The sequence below is a fragment of the Schistocerca americana genome, chromosome X, assembly GCF_021461395.2.
Source record: "Schistocerca americana isolate TAMUIC-IGC-003095 chromosome X, iqSchAmer2.1, whole genome shotgun sequence".
Classification (NCBI taxonomy): Eukaryota; Metazoa; Arthropoda; class Insecta; order Orthoptera; family Acrididae; genus Schistocerca; species Schistocerca americana.
In genome coordinates this window covers 178,561,616-178,582,514 of record NC_060130.1, presented here as the reverse complement: position 1 = coordinate 178,582,514, position 20,899 = coordinate 178,561,616, and the positions used below count along the sequence as shown (strand labels likewise).

General features: G+C 40.5%; 1 protein-coding gene across 1 annotated transcript in view; it reads right to left on the bottom strand.

The window, feature by feature from the left end:
- Window positions 1-20,427, bottom strand: part of LOC124555895 (RNA-binding protein with serine-rich domain 1-like) — an 89,225-nt gene extending 68,798 nt beyond the window's left edge. The window contains exon 1 of the mRNA XM_047129954.1: window positions 20,390-20,427. Within this exon, the coding sequence (XP_046985910.1) occupies window positions 20,390-20,427 (38 nt within the window). The remainder of the gene's footprint in view (window positions 1-20,389) is intronic.
- Between the last annotated feature and the right edge of the window lie 472 nt (window positions 20,428-20,899).

The following is a 20,899-nucleotide window of genomic DNA, read 5'->3' as shown; positions in this document are numbered from 1 at the left end:
GCTGCATATCGACATTAGTGATATGGGACTGTATTGCCTTTCTTGAATATTAGTGTGACCTGTGCAACTTTCTAGTCTTTGGATACAGATCTTTTGTTGAGCAAGCACTTTGATTGTTAAATATGGAGCTATTGTATCAGCATTCTCTGAAAGGGATGCAACAGATACACACTCTGGACCAGAACACAAGCTTTTATTAAGTTATTTAACTTGCTTCACTACTCTGAGGATATCTACTTCTGTATTACTCACTTTATCTTGTTCCATGAAGGAATCTCAGAAGACTGTGTTTAGAAACATTGCTCAAGCAGCACTGTCATTGACAGTATTGCCATTGCTATTGCACAGAGAAGGCATTGATTGTGTCTTGCCACTAGTATACCTTACATGCCACCAGGATCTCTTTGGATTTTCTCTTAGGTTTTTGAGACAAATCTTTGTTGTGGAAACTATTATAAGCATCTCAGACTGAAGTATGCCCTAAATTTCAAGTTTCTGCAAAAGATTGTCAATCTTGGGGATTTTGCATTTCTTTAAGTTTGACATGCTTTTTTCATTGTTTGTGCAACAATGTTCTGAGCTTTTTTGTGTACTATAGGGGATCAGCACTGTGGTTTGTTAATTTATTTGGTATAAATCTCTCAATTGCAGTCAATACTATTTCTTTGAATTCAAGTCACATCTGATATACACTCACATTGTTAATCTGGAAAAAGTGGAGACTGTTCTCAGGCAGGCATCAATTGTATTTTTATCTGAGTTTTTGAATAGATATATTTTTCATTTGTATTTTGTGGCTTTGGGAGTTATGGTATTCAGTCTCGCTATGACAAACCTAGATTCCCTAATCCCTGTACCCACTTCAATGTTCGTAATTAGCTCAGGATTATTTGTTGTTAAGAAGTCAAGTGTGTTTTCATGACTGTTTACTATTCGAGTGGCCTCATGAAATAATTGCTCTAAACAATTTGTGTTTAGCACATACACAAAAATGCAAACATTGAACATGCTTGGTAAAGTGAACATCAGTACTCTGCTTGACAGTTTATACCATGCAAAGAGCCTGTGAGAGAACATAATGAGCAAGTGGATAGGAACAGACATATCAGTATCCTCTCCATGTTAATAGACTGCAAAAAATTTTGCAAGGCATTTGAATTAGCTTAATGTGCTTATGATGAAAGATAAGATTCAGAAAATCTGTGAGTGTTTCATGGGCTTGTAAAATTAAAAAACTGCTCTGTGTTTAACAGTACATCCAAAACAGTTCGAAATGAACTTCTGCACTATGTGCTAACTGTATGCAAAGAAATACACTACTGGCCATTAAAATTGCTACACCAAGAAGATGACGTGTTACAGATGCGAAATTTAACCGACAGGAGGAAGATGCTGTGATATGCAAATGATTAGCTTTTCAGAGCATTCACACAAGGTTGGTGCCGGTGGCGACACCGACAACGTGCTGACATGAGGAAAGTTTCTCATACACAAACAGCAGTTGTCTGGTGTTTCCTGGTGAAACGTTGTTGTGATGCCTCATGTAAGGAGGAGAAATGCGTACCATCATGTTTCCAACTTTGATAAAGGTCAGATTGTAGCCTATCGCAATTGCGGTTTATCGTATTGCTGCTCACGTTGGTTGAGGTCCAATGACTGTTAACAGAATGTGGAATTGGTGGGTTCAGGACGGTAATATGGAACACCGTGCTGGATCCCAACGGCCTCGTATCACTAGCAGTCGAGATGACAGGCATCTTATCTGCATGGGTGTAACGGATCGTGCAGCCATGTCTCGATCCCTGAGTCAACAGATGGGGACATTTGCAAGACAACAACCACCTGCATGAACAGTTCGACAATGTTTGCAGCAGCGGCGGCTATCTGATTTGGTGAAGACTGCCAGTCTCGCAAGCGGGATGAAAGCAGAGCTCACCATCTGCAGCATCGTCAACAGGACTGACTGCGGACCTTTGGTACAGAGCCGAGTGGAGGGTCTGAATCAGAGGCTGAGATGGTTCTGCGACCGTGTGGGCTGCAGATTCCTTGACTTGCGCCATAGGGTGGTGGGGTTTAGGGTTCCGCTGGATAGGTCAGGAGTCCACTACACGCAACAAGCGGCTACACAGGTAGCAGGGGTTGTGTGGCATGGGCTGGGCAGTTTTTTAGGTTAGATGGCCTTCGTCAAGTACAGAAAGGGCAACAGCCTCAATGGGTGCCCGGCAAAGTCAGGACATGCGGGGACCAAGCAGCAATCGGTATTGTAATTGTAAACTGTCGAAGCTACCGGAACTTCAAGCGCTGATAGAAAGTACCGAAGCTGAAATCGTTATAGGTACAGAAAGCTGGCTGAAGCCAGAGATAAATTCTGCTGAAATTTTTACAAAGGTACAGACGGTGTTTAGAAAGGATAGATTGCATGCAACCGGTGGTGGAGTGTTCGTCACTGTTAGTAGTAGTTTATCCTGTAGTGAAGTAGAAGTGGATAGTTCATGTGAATTATTATGGGTGGAGGTTACACTCAACAACCGAGCTAGGTTAATAATTGGCTCCTTTTACCGACCTCCCGACTCAGCAGCATTAGTGGCAGAACAACTGTGAGAAAATTTGGAATACAATTCACATAAATTTTCTCAGCATGTTATAGTCTTAGGTGGAGATTTCAATTTACCAGATATAGACTGGGACACTCAGATGTTTTGGACGGGTGGTAGGGGCAGAGCATCGAGTGACATTATACTGAGTGCACTATCCGAAAATTACCTCGAGCAATTAAACAGAGAACTGACTCGTGGAGATAACATCTTGGACCTACTGATAACAAACAGACCCAAACTTTTCGACTCTGTATGTGCAGAACAGGGAATCAGTGATCATAAGGCCGTTGCAGCATCCCTGAACATGGAAGTTAATAGGAATATAAAAAAAGGGAGGAAGGTTTATCTGTTTAGCAACAGTAATAGAAGGCAAATTTCAGACTACCTAACAGATCAAAACGAAAATTTCTGTTCCGACACTGACAATGTTGAGTGTTTACGGAAAAAGTTCAAGGCAATCGTAAAATGTGTTTTAGACAGGTTCGTGCCAAGTAAAACTATGAGGGACGGGAAAAACCCACCGAGGTACAACAACAAAGTTAGGAAACTACTGCGAAAGCAAAGAGGGCTTCACTCTAAGTTTAAATGTAGCCAAAACCTCTCAGACAAACAGAAGCTAAATGATGTCAAAGTTGGCGTAAGGAGGGCTATGCATGAAGCGTTCAGTGAATTCGAAAGCAAAATTCTATGTACCGACTTGACAGAAAATCCTAGGAAGTTCTGGTCTTACGTTAAATCAGTAAGTGGCTCGAAACAGCATATCCAGACACTCCGGGATGATGATGGCATTGAAACAGAGGATGACATGCGTAAAGCTGAAATACTAAACACCTTTTTCCAAAGCTGTTTCGCAGAGGAAGACCGCACTGCAGTTCCTTCTCTAAATCCTCGCACAAACGAAAAAATGGCTGACATCAAAATAAGTGTCCAAGGAATAGAAAGGCAACTGGAATCACTCAACAGAGGAAAGTCCACTGGACCTGACGGGATACCAATTCGATTCTACACAGAGTACGCGAAAGAACTTTCCCCCCTTCTAACAGCCGTGTACCGCAAGCCTCTAGAGGAACGGAAGGTTCCAAATGATTGGAAAAGAGCACAGGTAGTGCCAGTCTTCAAGAAGGGTCGTCGAGCAGATGCACAAAACTATAGACCTATATCTCTGACGTCGATCTGTTATAGAATTTTAGAACATGTTTTTTGCTCGAGTATCATGTGGTTTCTGGAAGCCCAGAATCTGCTCTGTAGGAATCAACATGGATTCCGGAAACAGCGATCGTGTGAGACCCAACTTGCTTTATTTGTTAATGAGACCCAGAAAATATTAGATACAGGCTCCCAGGTAGATGCTATTTTTCTTGACTTCTGGAAGTCATTCGATACAGTTCCGCACTGTCACCTGATAAACAAAGTAAGAGCCTACGGAATATCAGACCAGTTGTGTGGCTGGATTGAAGAGTTTTTAGCAAACAGAACATAGCATGTTGTTATCAATGGAGAGATGTCTACAGACATTAAAGTAACCTCTGGCGTGCCACAGGGGAGTGTTATGGGACCATTGCTTTTCACAATATATATAAATGACCTAGTAGATAGTGTCGGAAGCTCCATGCGGCTTTTCGCGGATGATGCTGTAGTATACAGAGAAGTTGCAGCATTAGAAAATTGTAGCGAAATGCAGGAAGATCTGCAGCGGATAGGCACTTGGTGCAGGGAGTGGCAACTGATCCTTAACATAGACAAATGTAATGTATTGCGAATACATAGAAAGAAGGATCCTTTATTGTATGATTATATGATAGTGGAAAAAACACTGGTAGCAGTTACTTCTGTAAAATATCTGGGAGTATGTGTGCGGAATGATTTGAAGTGGAATGATCATATAAAATTAATTGTTGGTAAGGCGGGTACCAAGTTGAGATTCATTGGGAGAGTCCTTAGAAAATGTAGTCCATCAAAAAAGGAGGTGGCTTACAAAACACTCGTTCGACCTATACTTCAGTATTGCTCATCAGTGTGGGATCCGTACCAGATCGGGTTGACGGAGGAGATAGAGAAGATCCAAAGAAGAGCGGCGCGTTTCACCACAGGGCTATTTGGTAACCGTGATAGCGTTACGGAGATGTTTAACAAACTCAAGTCTCAGACTCTGCAAGAAAGGCGCTCTGTATCGCGGTGTAGCTTGCTCGCCAGGTTTCGAGAGGGTGCGTTTCTGGATGAGGTATCGAAAATATTGCTTCCCCCTACTTATACCTCCCGAGGAGATCACGAATGTAAAATTAGAGAGATTAGAGCGCACACGGAGGCTTTCAGACAGTCATTCTTCCCACGAGGTAATGACAGTGGCACATAAAGTGCCCTCCGCCACACACCATTGGGTGGCTTGCGGAGTATAAATGTAGATGTAGATGTAGATGTAGCATGGACTATCAGCTCGGAGACCATGGCTGCGGTTACCCTTGACACTGTATCACAGACAGGAGCGCCTGCGATGGTGTTTTCAATGACGAACCTGGGTGCATGAATGGCGAAACGTCATTTTTTCGGATGAATCCAGATTCTGTTTACAACATCATGATGGTCGCATGCGTGTTAGGTGACATTGCGGTAAAATCACATTGCAAGCATGGATTCGTCATTGCAATACTGGCGTATCACCCGGCGTGTTGGTATGGGGTTCCATTGGTTACATGTCTCGGTCACCTCCTGTTCGCATTGATGGCACTTTGAATAGTGGACGTTACATTTCAGATGTGTTACGACCCGTGGCTCTACCCTTCATTCGATCCCTGCGAAACCCTACATTTCAGCAGGATGATGCACAACCGCATGTTGCATGTCCTGTACGGGCCTTTCTGGATACAGAAAATGTTCGACTGCTGCCCTGGCCAGCTCATTATCCAGATCTCTCACCAACTGAAAATGTCTGGTCAATGGTGGCCGAGCAACTGGCTCATCACAATACACCAGTCACTACTCTTGATGATCTGTGGTATCGTGTTGAAGCTGCATGGGCAGCTGTACCTGTACATGCCATCCAAGCTCTGTTTGCCGCAATGCTCAGGTGTATCAAGGCCGTTATTATGGCCAGAGGTGGTTGTTCTGGGTACTGATATCTAAGGATCTATGCACCCAAATTGTGTGAAAATGTAATCACATGTCAGTTCTAGTATAATATATTTGTCCAATGAATACTCGTTTATCATCTGCAGTTCTTCTTGGTGTAGCAATTTTAATGGCCAGTAGTGTAATAATGTAAGAAATTTTAAGTATGCATTATTTGGCTATAATTGTGGACAAAACAATGAATGTGTCTACCAGGCAACAACTGGTGACTGTGTATAGATATGAATTTTGTCGTTCTGTTGTGGAGAGATTTTGAGGCTTTTTTAACCCTGATGCACAGAATGCTGAGATGTTATTTAGGATTATACATTATGAATTGCAAAGGCATATGGATTCATAGAATGAAAAGGTGATCTCACAATGCTGTGACAGTGCTGCTGTTATGAGCGGAGGCATTAACAGTGTTCAGGCAAGGATTAAGCAGGTATATCCTGTGGCTTATTATATCCACTGCTATCCTTATCAATTTAATCTTATCCTGCAAAGAGCTGAATCTATAAACAAATCTGTTAGATATTTTTTTCTAAGTTCTCCAGCATTCCAGAGAGAACTTGATGTTACTGTTGAAATTTACTCATAGTTATTGAAGGCACAACTGAGAACAGAACTAGATTAACTCTACAGCAGACAAGACTTGCAACAAGCAGGTGGTGTTGTTGAAATGTTGCAACTTCTACTAGACAACAACTTGGTTCTACACACATTTCCAGAGTTAAGTGAACTAATGAAAATAATTATAAAAACTCCTTTAACAACAGTTAGACCTGGACATTGTTTCTCAACAATGGGAAGGATAAAAGCCTTTTTTCAAAACACAATGACAGAGAATTGGCTTTCAGTATTGGCAACGCCTGCAATTGAGAAAAAGGTTGCGAATGATAATAAAGACATTAACCATAGAGTGATGAAGACATCTGAGCAACTGAAAAACAGGTACATGGATTTTCTTTACAAATAGGCAGAATCAGTCATGCTGCAGTAGAGTTTTCTCTATTTAACATGTACCTTCACTGCAGTGTAATGTATACGAATATTAACTTTTGTGTGGACTATGTGGAAGAACAAGGCATTTCATAAGAAGAAATTATACCATTTTTCATGCTTCAGAAAATGGGACTTGGTGAGTGATAATACTTTAGAAATATTAATATTTGGCTGACAGAATGGAGAGTAGCAAAAGCTTACACATTACTTCATTCTTACTCTAGACACTACTTAGTTATGTACAAAACAACAAACATTCACAAAAACAATGCTTTCTTTTAGCAGACAAATTATGCATGTTACTGTTATTATTGTTATTGGCTGTGGCTGCAGTTGCATAAATTTGTTCATAAGCATAACTGTTACACAGGACATACTGTTTCACACTTTCAAGTTGATCTCAGACTGGTAATTTGTGAATGCCCAAAATGTATACTAATGAGACACAACTGATCCTCACAGACTAAATTTGCATTAGTACCTGTTCTCAACCTGCCTCCAGGCTCTCTCCTGTTATCACCCCAATCCGTCATCTTGCAACCACTCCAGGCTCACATTTTAACTATTAGTTTTGTACTCCCTCTTTAGTAGCACTTTACCCCTTTTCACTGTACTTTTTTCCTCAATGTTTCTGCTTGTCTTTCAGTACCTGCCACTTTCTGGTACACATGTATGTGCACCACTCTAACACAATCTTTCCTAATCCATCTCATAATGTGCATCCCTTTTCCAACTAAACACCCTTTTTTTCTTGCCATGTCCATATTATACTCTCCAAATACTTACATGTTATACATGGAGTTCAATGTCTTGAATATATTTATAGCCCAAATGCAGTGTTAACATGATGCCCACCGAACCTTACTAAACACAACATGCAGCAAAATGAAGTAGAGGCAAGGAAGACAGGAAACATGACTCCTTATCTCAACACCCTAGAAGAAGGAATGCAGTTATAAGTTTTATGTTGCATTACCAAAGGCAAAAATAGAGAAAAATACACTGTCTAGAACAATACAACTGACTCAAGAATGCTGTTCATTGCCGGAATGGGAAAAACCAACCAGTTAAAACTGACATTCTGAGCAACAAATATTTTTTGGTATTTGCTTGGTCTCAGATATATCAAGTGTCTTTTTTTTATTTTTTACAAAATCAAAATATCAATTATCCATAGCAGCAGCACTAAAATTTTTCGTTTTTAAATAAAATATTTTTTAAAAATGGAGAAATTTTTATTCATAGAAATTGTATTGTTTTGAAATATTGTCTTGTTATAAAAATGGGGAAAATGCTATTTTAATAACAATGCTGGCAGAAATGAGTATGAACCATGTGGCACATGAACCAGTACAGCATTTCTGATACAATAACTTCCTGTTGTTTTGTGACGTGGCTTAAGATATGCTTGTATGTGCAGTGTGCAAGGTTTGTCCCCACATGGTCTATACGGTAATTTCTCACTGTTGTCATCAGGCATCCACTGAATTTCAGAATGACACCAACCCCAATCTAGATATATCTTTTCTAATTGATGTAGCAATGAGGTACAGTGCTTCTTATGCTTTACAAGATTGAAGATTTGTCTGTCATTTCTATGAAACAATAAAAGAGGAAGTAAATTATGGTAACAGTATTATATTACAGACTTAACACAACTCAATCATAGTATACAATAAATAAAGAAAGTATATGATCCACTGCCTCTATCTACATAATATGCCTTTATCTGCTCTTCAATCTCAGTTATCACCCTTCAGCACTGACTATTTGAAATGCCCAAACAGTGGTATGATCTCCAATTACAACATGATTTTTGAGCAGTTTCAAAAAATTTGTATTGATACGAGAATACTGGTGATCTTCTTTTTGTAATATTCAATCACTTACCTCTTTTCAAGAAAAACAGTGAATGGTGAATTCTTTTATTTGCCTATTTAAATTAATATTTTGATCCTATGTATGATGAAACTTGGATAGTCAAAATATTTGATTCTTTGTTTGACTTCTACATTTATTACAGGAAATAATAGAAACAAAAAAATGAAAATTGGTTATTTCAGAAACCAATTATTCTGGGCTGTTTTAATTGTCAGATTAAACTGGCATGGAAGGAAAAGATACAATCACAAATCTGTTCATGCATTTTCAGATTTGACTCTGCGGGCAGTAACTATGTTGAGTGTAGAGGTGAACAGTGTTAGCAACAGTCATTCGAGGGTATGATCATACCCCACTGATGAATATGCACTCCTGTTGAACTACTCCAGCCATTTGAATTGGTTCCCACTTCAGACTGGGGAAGATGAACAAACATATTGATGGATTGCTACACTTGTTGGGCGCAATGTATCATTGGTGAGTCTGCTTTCAGCAGTGCTTTGTAGACCAGGTTCTGGATGTGTGCATAGTGCAGATACATGTCAAGATTGAGGGATTGTGTGAGGCTGAGTGACCACACATCATCCAAGGATGAAATTTGGCCACATGTTGCACCTGTCGTGTCATCAAGGACCACTGGGAAACATTTGCTTGCAGAAAGTGTTGACTAGAGAATGGTATGGTGCTTTGTTGTCTTCAGTGACTATCCCAGGTTCTGTCTGTATGAGAATATGGCTGAGACCAGTTGAGCAGCCTATTCACGAGAGCATTCACCCCCTTCACACAGTCCCACCCCAAGTATCATGGTGTGGTGTGGAGGTCATCACTTACAACTCGCAGTCACATTTGGTGTTTCTGAAGGTTAAAGAAACTGGTGCACACTATACCGCACAGGTTGTTATCACCATGCTATTGCCATTTCTTTGACACAAAAGAGACGTGGGTTTTCAGCAGGAAAACACATGTTCATATACGGCTGCTATTACACAACACACTCTTTGCACTGTACAGCAACTGCCCTGGCAAGCAAAATCCCAGATCTCTCACTATCTGAACAAGTGTGGGACATGGTGAAGTGACACGTAACTGATTCTCCAGAGCAAGCAACTGCCACTGCCAAATTACAGCAAAAAGTGCCACATGCTCAGAAGAATCTATCACAGGATGCCACTTAGTACCCTTGTGATGGTTTTCATGTGAGAATACATGTCTGCATTGCCACCAGAGGGTCTACTCTGTGTATTGATGTGACAGTTTGGGCATCCTTTACAGTGACATATGTGTTACTTTTGGTCTGAATTTGCTATCAGACATGTCTACAATGGTATACTACCTTTCACATCACTTGTCAATAAAGTGACCCTGCCCTTGAGGGCATTTTGGATGATGTTGCATTTTTTCCCGCAGAGTATTAAAGACAACAGAAATGGTAACTATGGTTCAGAACAAGTAAAATCTCAACATAAGAATGTTAAAGAAACAGAGTATAGGACAGGAAGACACATACAAAGAAAGAAAGAAAGAGGAAACTGAAAAGTGAAACATATAGCAATGTTAAGGATTTGTTTGTCGTTAGATTCACCAACAAAACTGTAAATGTATCTATATACAACCACACAAAGCAGATGTGGGATGGATTCGCGGTACAAAAATGCTTTCACTATATATGGTAGCACATGGTTTTAATTGCGTAACTGCTTACAGATTAGTGCTTACAGCTACAGACTGAGCAATTAGGTGCAGAATGGTGTTCTCAGTCTATCATAGTGCCTGATACATCACTGCACCTTTGTTGCCAGTTCCTTGCAACGTGAAAGAAGGGTGATGTTCTGAAATTACCACACAATCACCATGTAGAGAGAAACAAAAGATAATTTCATTTTATGAAATCGATTGTGGATCCAGATGGAATAAACCTCATCATGTGTATTGCGTCAACAGAATTGTACCCTCTTCTCTTGCCATATGGCAGGGAGTGCCATCAGTCTGGAAGTGTGGCAGCTGCCCGATGAGATGCTGGGTGGGCGGTAATGGTTGCATGCAAGCCCAAGCAATAGTGGCTGGCAATTCAGCACTCAGGTATGTTGATTTACATCAACTGATGGACATGATTTCCTTTTTAACCTTTAACCTGAGGAATCAGTGTAATGACACTCCATTCTATGTGGCCTAGGTAAAGGAGATGCAAAGTCTTGTATAATGGACCCCAGGGGGGCCAAAAAAAAATTCATTGTTGTCAGATCTTTTAAAACAAAAATGGCTCATTTGTTGTGGTGCAAGGTAAGAGAGCAGATGAGATCCACATGCTGGTGTGCCAACTGTGTGTTGGGAGTAAGGAAGTTTCCAAGTGGTGATAACACATGAGCACATGGTGTGTCATATTGGACTCCTGGCATTTGGTGCATATCTGGATCCACAACCAATAGTCTTTTAGCACATCGAGCCATTAAAAGTGTTATCACCAGTGCCTTCATAACATGGATGCCTGGAAAACTTAGTCAGTACAAGGATTCAAATACACAATTGCTTAGTGATGGGGTGCGTCAATTGGGGAAAAATTGAGTAGTCGCAAATTTTTGCACAGTACTAGGAACAAGGGTCCTGAACAACATACTAAAAATCCTGACTGGTGAGGTGTGAGCATTGGGATGGGAGTGGGTTTCTAGGTCACTTTTTTATGTTTTTCTCAAACAACTCTAAAACTACAGCTTCTAGCAAAAATGTTTCCCTATACACAATTAAACTACATTAAATTTCCTATACATTTTTTCTCTAGGCCTAATAGTTTCTGTATTCAGGAAACGTTCTAGCAGTGTAAAATTAATATTTATCTTTAAATGAAGTGAGTCAAAACAAATATCAAATACTGAATGTATGCAAGACATCTGAATGCAGTAGAGCCATATTAAGGGATAAATTTTTTTCCAGGGGTGTAACAGGGTGGAGGGGGAAGTTATGTGGGATGAAAGAGCAAGGTAAGGTAGGTCACCAGATTGTGTTCATGCACAGCCCTCCTTCACAGGTTTGCAAACTGAAGATCGAGCATGTGATTCCCCACTCTAACTCCCCCACTATGCCACAAGAAGCAACTACAGGATGTTTCATAATGTTATACAGACACTATACAACATGCCTTACAAATCACTGGTGATGCATTGCATAAACATGACCAGGAAATGTTTATTTTGCACAAAAGGCTTTTACACTACACGGAATGCAGATTTGCGTTATTAATAATACTAATGCAAGTAACATACATGGGCAAAAACTATGTAAATCTCTGCACGCTGTTCTATACTGCTAGAGGACAAATTGATTTTTAGTTATACTGTATGGCAGCTGTAGTGTTCTTGCTGGAATGGGAGCTTCCCATACCATAAGTTCTGCTCACTTTTCAGTCTACAAACTAATTATATCTCACCAGCATTTCCTGAGCACTACTCTTATGCGAGTGGACAAAATAACTCCACTGAGCTTGTGTTTATACTTATTTTCTAAGTGTTTAATGAGTAGTGTGATTTTTGTCAGTAACTTATGTAGCGTTGGTGGCAACAGGATTGAATTGGTAAATGTGACACATTGCTGCTGTCTGTTGTTGACAGCTTATTGTAAATCCAAGGAACTGTGTTTACGTCATTTGGTATTGAATTACTGAATAACAAGAAGTTGATGCACTTCTCTTACCATTAATTGTGTTGCTGGTAGACTGCATAAATATTTTCTATTCAGGAATCACTGGCAATTGTAGAAGGGGCTGCATTGAGTCGAGCCACTTACCACACATGTACAGTGTACCTTCAAAGATTGGTGAGAATATATCTGGTGGAGTTGGCCTGATCATATTCAGGTATAGAATAGATATCTGCTGCCAAGCATTTCTTGGCTTATGTTGAAATACCTGAAGTTCTATAGCACCAACGTATGTACATTGTTGCATGAATAAACTACTACTACTACTACTACTACTACTACTACTACCACCACTACTCATGTTGCAGATTGAGATAATTTAAGCCGCTGGACTTCTTGATATTTTGGCAGAAATGGTGGAGAAAATGAAAACAACATTGTCAAATAGAAACTGACAGCATGTTAGACTTGAAAAAAACTCTTCAGTGTGGTAGAGAGTTGACAGCATCAGCTGCTGAGCTTTTTTTTAACATAATGGCTCACTTAATAACCACAAATAAGTACTCTATAAACAGATAAATGACTCCACTTTGTAAACACAGTATCAGTGAAGGTATTTTGCTACTCACATTAGAGAACCGGACAGAAAATGCTGCCATCCACTGTGGCCGAGTGGTTCTAGGTGTTTCAGTCCAATACCGTGCTGCTGCTATGGTCTCAGGTTCGAATCCTACCTCGGACATGGATGGGTGTGATGTACTTTGGTTAGGTTTAAGGGACTGATGACCTCAGATGCTAAGTCCCATAGTGCTTAGAGCCATCTGAACCATTTGAACAGAAAATGCTGGTGATTTACAGCCTGTGTGTTAAACTGAAAATTGAGCAGCATTCATGGCGAGGAAGGTTGCCTTTCCTGGAACAATGCTTCAGCAGCTGTGCAGGATGACAATCTATTTCTCCTCTTGCACAGATTATGCAGAGATTTATGTAGATTCTGTAAATATGCATTACTGCATTAGTGTTATTAGCAACTCAAATCTGCATTCCACGTAGTGTTAACTCATTTTGTGCAAAATCAACACTCCCCAGACATGTCTGTGCACTATTCACTGTGGAGGGTCCATATAACTTTGTGAAACACCCTGTAGTTGCTTCTTGTGATGTAGTTGGATAGACAGAGTGGATGGTCACCTACTCGACCTTCATCTTGCACACCTATGAAAGACAGAGCTGTATGAACACAAGCTAGTGACCATCCTTCCTTCACTTTTCTACACCACACATCTCCTCCTCCACCCTGTTACACCTCCAGACCACAATTTATCCCTTAATAGGGCTCTACTGCATTTAGATGTGGTACAGACATTAACATTTGTTTTTAACCTAGTCACTGTTAGAACAATATTTTTAATAATATGTGATTTCTCCATCCTCTGGATGCAGAACCTATGAGTCATAGAGAAAAAATGTATAGGACCTTTTCTGTAGAAAATTTAAAGTAAGTTAAACTTGTGCTGGAAATCATTTTAGCTATGGTTTTTGATTACTCAAGATAATTATTAAAAAAATAACCTTTAAACCAATCCCCACTCGAACACTCACACCCCACCAGTCTGGATTTTTAATATGTTGTACATAACACTCCTAGCACTGTGATTACATGATTTTTTCCCCTAATTTTCCTTCACTGACTGGACTAATGGTTTTGTCACAGTAAACTGCTACATTGGTGTCTGGCGGTGTCACATGCTCCAATTGTACAGCCGAGAGTCCTCAACCTAGGTACTTCTGTTCTGTGTTATCATTGCCAGTTCATTGGAATTTATTCCCTGGAATACTGTGCCATCCCTGGACAGATAACCACCATATTTTCAGCACCAATGAAAGGCAAAATATCAGTTGTGAACTGGGTAACAAAATGTAGTTCAGATGGTTTTAGCTGGATAGGCAGATAGTTGTTCCAGAGCTTCTAAAATAAGAATATCAGATGTGCATATATGTGCAAAACGTAGCCTTTGACGATAAAACAGAAATAAGTTCTAGCCTCATGGGTAGCCAGGAGCTCTGAAAATAGGGTGGTAGCCAAGAGCATTGTTTTTCTGCCAAATTTTTGGAGAAAAATCTATAGTTTCCACTGCGTTCATTGACATTCTACATCTATATCTACATCCATACTCCACAAGGCACCTGAGGGTGTGTGGCGGAGGGTACCTTGAGTACCTCTATCGGTTTTCCCTTGTATTCCAGTCTCGTACTGTTCGTGAAGAGGAAGGTTGTTGGTATGCCTCTGTGTGGGCTCTAATCTCTCTGATTTTATCATCATGGATATACACAGGATGGAGCAATATACTGCTTGACTCCTCAGTGAAGGTATGTTCTCACTTCAACAAAAGCCTGTACCAAGCTACTGAGCGTCTCTCTTGTAGAGTCTTCCACTGGAGTTTATCTATCATCTCTGTAACGCTTTCGCGATTACTAAATGATCCTGTAATGAAACACGCTGCTCTCTGTTGGATCTTCTCTATCTCTTCTATCAACCCTATCTGGTATGGATCCCACACCGGTGAGCAGTATTCAAGCAGTGGGCGAACAAGTGTACTGTAATCTACTTCCTTTGTTTTCGGACTGCATTTCCTTAGGATTCTTCCAATGAATCTCAGTCTGGCATCTGCTTTACCGATAATTAATTTTATATGGTCATTCCATTTTAACTCACCCCTAATGCCTACTCCCAGATAATTTATGGAATTAACAGCTTCCAGTTGCTGATCTGCTATATTGTAGCTAAATGGTAAAGGATCTTTCTTTCTGTGTATTCGCAGCACATTACACTTGTCTACATTGAGATTCAATTTCCATTCCCTGCACCATGTGCCAATTTGTTGCAGATCCTCTTGTATTTCAGTACAATTTTCCATTGTTACAACCTCTCGATATACTACAGCATCATCCAAAAAAAGCCTCAGTGAACTTCCGATGTTAACCACAAGGTCATTTATATATAATGTGAATAGCAATGGTCCTACAACACTCCCCTGTGGCACACCTGAAATCACTCTTACTTCGGAAGACTTCTCTGCTGCACAACTGCACACACAGGATCGGATGAACCTTTTGAAATGATCACCAAGGGGGATTCTGAATCAGGATGGCCAAGCAATGCAAACCACGCCAGATTTGCCTCAGGACCATGTGGAGTGGAACCTGGACTTCACAGCATGAAGTATAAGGCAGCAATAGAAGTTTCTGATGCCTAGGTATCAACACACTTCTCACACTATCTTTGGGCCCAGGGTGATGTCCCACTCCAGAAGTGGGCATGAGCAGGCAGCAGATATTTTGAATTCAATGCAGTTCACTTCCATAATGCTCTTCGTGGGATTCAGTAGTATTCTGGAATCAATGATGCAGAAGAAAACTTCTCAGAGGTGATGTTCATATTCTTCTGTCAAAGATGACACCACCAGCATATTATCAGTGTAGTCTACGCCACTTAGCTCTATTTCATGAAATCTTTGAAATGTCTGAGCAGTGTTGTGCAACACGTACAACATGTAGGGTAACGCAAACACTCCAAATGGTATTGTCATAACCATTTTGCGTTTATCCTTTGGGGCCACTGAAATCTGATTGTAGGCACTGAAACATTCAGTAAAACTGGAAAGATACCATATGAAACCTCCTGTGTGTCACAATGGACCGAAGTCTCAAAATTGTCTGGTCACTCAGTGCTCTATATTCATGGCATAGCCAACAACCAAGTGAAGCAGCAAAGCTCATGTGCTTTCCAATGACTGTGTTTTTCTTATTTGAACCACCGTGTCAAATTCCAACAAGGTCATTCAAAATTTGTCAGGATCAACATACCATGGTACACAGAAGACAGTACACTGTTGGATGATGTGGGAGGTCTGACACACAGATGCACGCATGCACACATGCACGTGCACACGCCCACACACACACACACACACACACACACACACACACACACACACACACAGTGGATGCATAATAGACTAACACCCCATTAAGAGGCAGTCTTGTAAGTGAATGCATGGTCAGATCACTGCACTGAATTAGCTGGCCGGTCATTCCTGTTGAAGTTGTTCAGTCTGGGACACAACAATTCAGCATGTCTAGTTTGAGATCGTAGAAGAAAAGAAAACCTGAAATGTAATTATGTGAGTGCATCAGCAATGATAGACCATCGTTTGAAAGCTCTCCACAAGCTTAGATTCATATTTGTCACTGGAGAAATCTTTTGCTGCAAAGAGATCAAAGATACAGGACTCTGCTACTCACGTTTCTGGACCTGGAGTATGGTGAGCTACATTGAATGTTCTGGCTATGGCAGTAACATTTTTCCCAGTCTAGTGAAAGTGAGGATTGTACATTGATGGTCAATGAGAAGCAAGACACTCCCTTTCCCTGTGGGCTAACAGTAGGCTTATCCATCCTTCACATTCTCCTAGAGCTTGTTAGCTCTATTTCATATCATATTCACAATAAGGTGCAGCACATTGCTGACATCATCTGTGTGGAGTACAGGGATGCTGGGCACTTCTGAACTCACCAACAGGCAAAGATGAGACAGGAACTAAGATGGTATTCTGTCTCTTAGCCACTACTAGTTCAGCAGCTGCTGCAACCATTACATGCGTGCGGCTGATAGCTGCCACACAATCTCTTTCTTCCGTCACTTATATCAGTCTGTTGCTTGGTATTTCATGACCATTTTGTTCACTTCAAAGATGATGCCACATTGTGATTATATTTCGTTGTATCCTGAGTTATGCTGTCACCAGCAAAATGCTTCTTGGCATAACTGAACCGTAGGGCTCCTCAGTCAGTCCAGAGCATCTCTACTTTGAAAGTTATACAATGCACTTCTGCACCTGGATGCCTTAAATAATGCAGCTGTAGCTGACTGGCATTATCACTGCAGGCTGTCTGTTGTTACTGTGACTGGTCTCACATCTAGTGTCCCGCTTTGTTGTTGGGTTAGCTGCAACCAGGTTTGCTAGCCCAAAGAAAGTTTATCACCATACTGTTTTGGCGATGTCTGCTACCGCTTGTGGTGTTTCTTATGATATCTTGATAAGATTTCAAAGTGGTGCAAAGAGTGGCAACTTGCTTTAAATGTTCAGAAATGTAAAACTATGCAAAAAAAAGGTAGCATACTATGACTATAATATCAGTCCATCCCTGTTATAATCAACCAACTTATCCAAATACCATGGTGTAACACCTTGTGGGAATATGAAATGTGATGATCACAAAGGCTCATTTGTGAGTAAAGCAGGTGGTAGTCTTCTTGTTTAAAGTTAGAACACTAGGTTTGTGCAATCAGTCTACAAATTAGACTGCTAACAAACCACTCGTGCAACCAGTTCTACAAAGTGTGGCAGAACAGACAAAGCAGTTTCTATCTATTACTGGTGGGACTGTGGTGAGTGTAGGCAGTTGCACAAGGTCTGACTTTGTTCATTCATTGACTGTATTTCAGTAACCAACATGGTCTGGACCAGTGCACATCGTGGTTTTGGCATTCATGCTTATTATGAAAACAACACATCTGTGATAGCTACACAATGAGCTTTACGGCAATAGTTCAACATTCCACGCAACAATGCCATTCCTAATGCAAACACAAATCAGTCCTGGATATGGCAGTTGAACGAAACTGGTAGCACAATAAGAATAGATACACATGGCCAACACAGATTCATCAGAATGCCAGAAAATGTGTAGCAGATGAGAATGTTTCCGAGACTCCTCATTTCTTTGAGGCGTGGTGTCAGGTGGACTGCACGGTCACCAGATTTGAGCATTTGTGACTACTTTCTTTGGGGATGTCTGAAGGGTAAGGCAATTGGCCAAAACTGGTAGCATACATGGCTAACACAGATCCATCAGAACATCAGAAAATGTGCAGTGGGTGAGAACAGCAGTTCAACAATCGCCATAACTTTCTGCTAGAAGACATGCTGTTGCATTGGAGATTTCAGACCGCAGTTTGAGAAGGATTCTGCAATGTGATTTGAAGTTCTATCCTCACAAAATAATGATTGCTCAATAATTACACCCAGCAGACTATGCCAACCATCAAAATCTGTGTGAGCAAATGCTTGCTCAGACTCAGATCCCTCTGAGTTCAGCTATCTTGAGTAGTGACAATGCACATTTTCATCTTAGTGCGTGTGTGAATAAGCAAAACTTTCACTTCTGGGCTGAAAATAACCCACGAATTATTCATGAAAGACCACAACATTCTCCTAAAGTGACAGTGTGATGTGCCATATCACAACTTGGCGTGGTAGGCACTTACTTTTTTGAGGAAGGAGTGACAGTGAATTCCACATGTTACGTTTCAATGTTGCAAAATTTTCTGCAACCCAGAATGGACGAGATTGTCAAAGAACATCTACTGGCGAACTTGTGGTTCCAACAGAATGGAGTTACTGCTCAGACAGCTCGAATTTCACTTGATGTTCTCAGAGAAATGTTTCCGGGACACCTCATCTCTTTGAGGGGTGATGTCAGGTGGCATGCGCAGTCACCAGATATGAGCATTTGTGACTAATTTCTGTGGGGTATCTGAAGAAAAATGTTTTCGAAAGCCGTCCTCGCACCCTACCAGTGTTAAAAGAGTGGATTATCTATGAAGTGAATGGCATACCCAGCAATATGTGTGCAAAAGCTGCTCAAACCTTTAGGGACCGTCTACAACAATTTATTGATGCTAACGGCCGCCATCTTGAGGACTTTATTTTCAAACCTAATGAATGTAAAATGGTATATTATACTAATTTAGAAAATAAAAACATTTTTTCTCTATACATCTAGATTTACTTTTTATTGCTCCTTAAAACTGCTTAGTCAGTTCTGCCGCACCTTGTAGAATATTGCTGACGTTTGTGGGACCTGTACCAAATAGGTCTAACAGGTGATATGGAACATATGCAGCAAAGGGCAGCACAAATGGTCTAAGGTTTCTTTGATCCATGGGAGAGTGTTACAGAGATACTGAAGAAACCGACATAAACGATCCTGGGAAAGCCTGTTAGCAAAATTTCAAGAATAGGCTTTAAATGATGACTCTAGGAATATACAACAAACCCCTACATATTGCTTACATAGGGGTCGTGAGGATAAGATCAGGAAAATTACAGCGCACACAGAGACATTCAAACAACCTAACTTCCTATACTCCACATGTGAATAGAACAGGAAGAAGCCTTAATAATGGCTATAATGTGACATACCCTCTGCCATGCACTTCAAGGTGGTTTGCAGCATATGCATGTAGATGTAGATGTAAGAATGTGGTGACCTCCTCTTGACATACTTGGCCCAGGAGGGATTCTGGCTGCAAATACAGCAGTTGTTTCTGCTCTTGTTGCTCGTGATTATGTAGCTGGTACTGCCATTGCATATCTTACAACTATGCTCTCAGCTGCCCTAAATTTGCAATTCATGATGGAGCACCACCAATGTTCACATCTCCTGGTTTGTTGATACTCATGTTGTATATTTGCAAAGTTTTCATTCTTGTATCGGAATCACCATTTCATGAGGTACAAAAACACTTTCAAATACAGTTTCATTTGTGTCACTGCATACTGAATAGCACTTCCAATTACTGTCTGGCTGAGTCACCCACAAGTTGCGGACTCCCATTCTTAGCACAGGTAGTTTTCTGTAGTATGTGGTAAATTCCTGTCTCAATATTGCAGGTTTCCCAGTGTGGAAATGTGGGGCACTGCCATTGCCACACACTTGTCTCAAAGAAAGAAGGCAAACATCATTAAAATGTAAAGTGTGATTTATCAGCTTCTCCCAGCATACTTAATGTCCGAATAGTTCATGACTGAGTTGCTGGATGTCGGTGTCCAGCGCACACAGTATTTTGGTGAACGACCAGGTTGGCATCAACAGGTGTGCTGATGAATCAGCAGTTCACCTGTGAACTATTTTGACAAATGTAAAGTGGTAAACATAATCCACAAAAACTTTTGGAATCAGTTTGAAGTATCAGTATAACATCAAAAGAAAATTACAGTGGGCTCTCGTGACCTATATTGAAATGTCAGGAGGATATGCATAAATACTGAATTTATCATTACCTAGAGGAAAGAAGGAAAAAATATAAGCTAATTACAGCTTACCTTGAGCAAACAACAGTTTCCAAATTTGGTTGTGGCATTCTTGTGTCTTCCCTTCGTCTCGCTTTATCCCTTTCATTTGCATTTCTTTTCATCTTCTCTCTCAGAAGCTGGCTCTCTTTCATTTTCCTCACAGCCTCAACACTGTGAGGGGCATTCCTATTTTTTGAAAAAAAAAATTCACATAAAATTTGAAAACAGAAACCAATGAGCCACTGTGCCGAAAGATCACATCACTCATACCACCACTACTACTCAAATAACTGTACTGTCATCAAAGATAATTAACCTTTTGTAAGCTCAAGTAGAAATAATTGGGGAAGAAGAAAGAGCTCAATCAAGGTTCTCAGTTCACTGCCACATTTAAGTTCAGCAAGTTCAGGTCTTTTTTTCTATATTTCGTTACACAACTTTCGTTTCACACAATTCTACTTTCCTAACCTTAGCCTCACAGTGAAATCTAGTCCATTTATTTATTTTTCTTATGTGAATTTTACATTTAGTTTATTTATG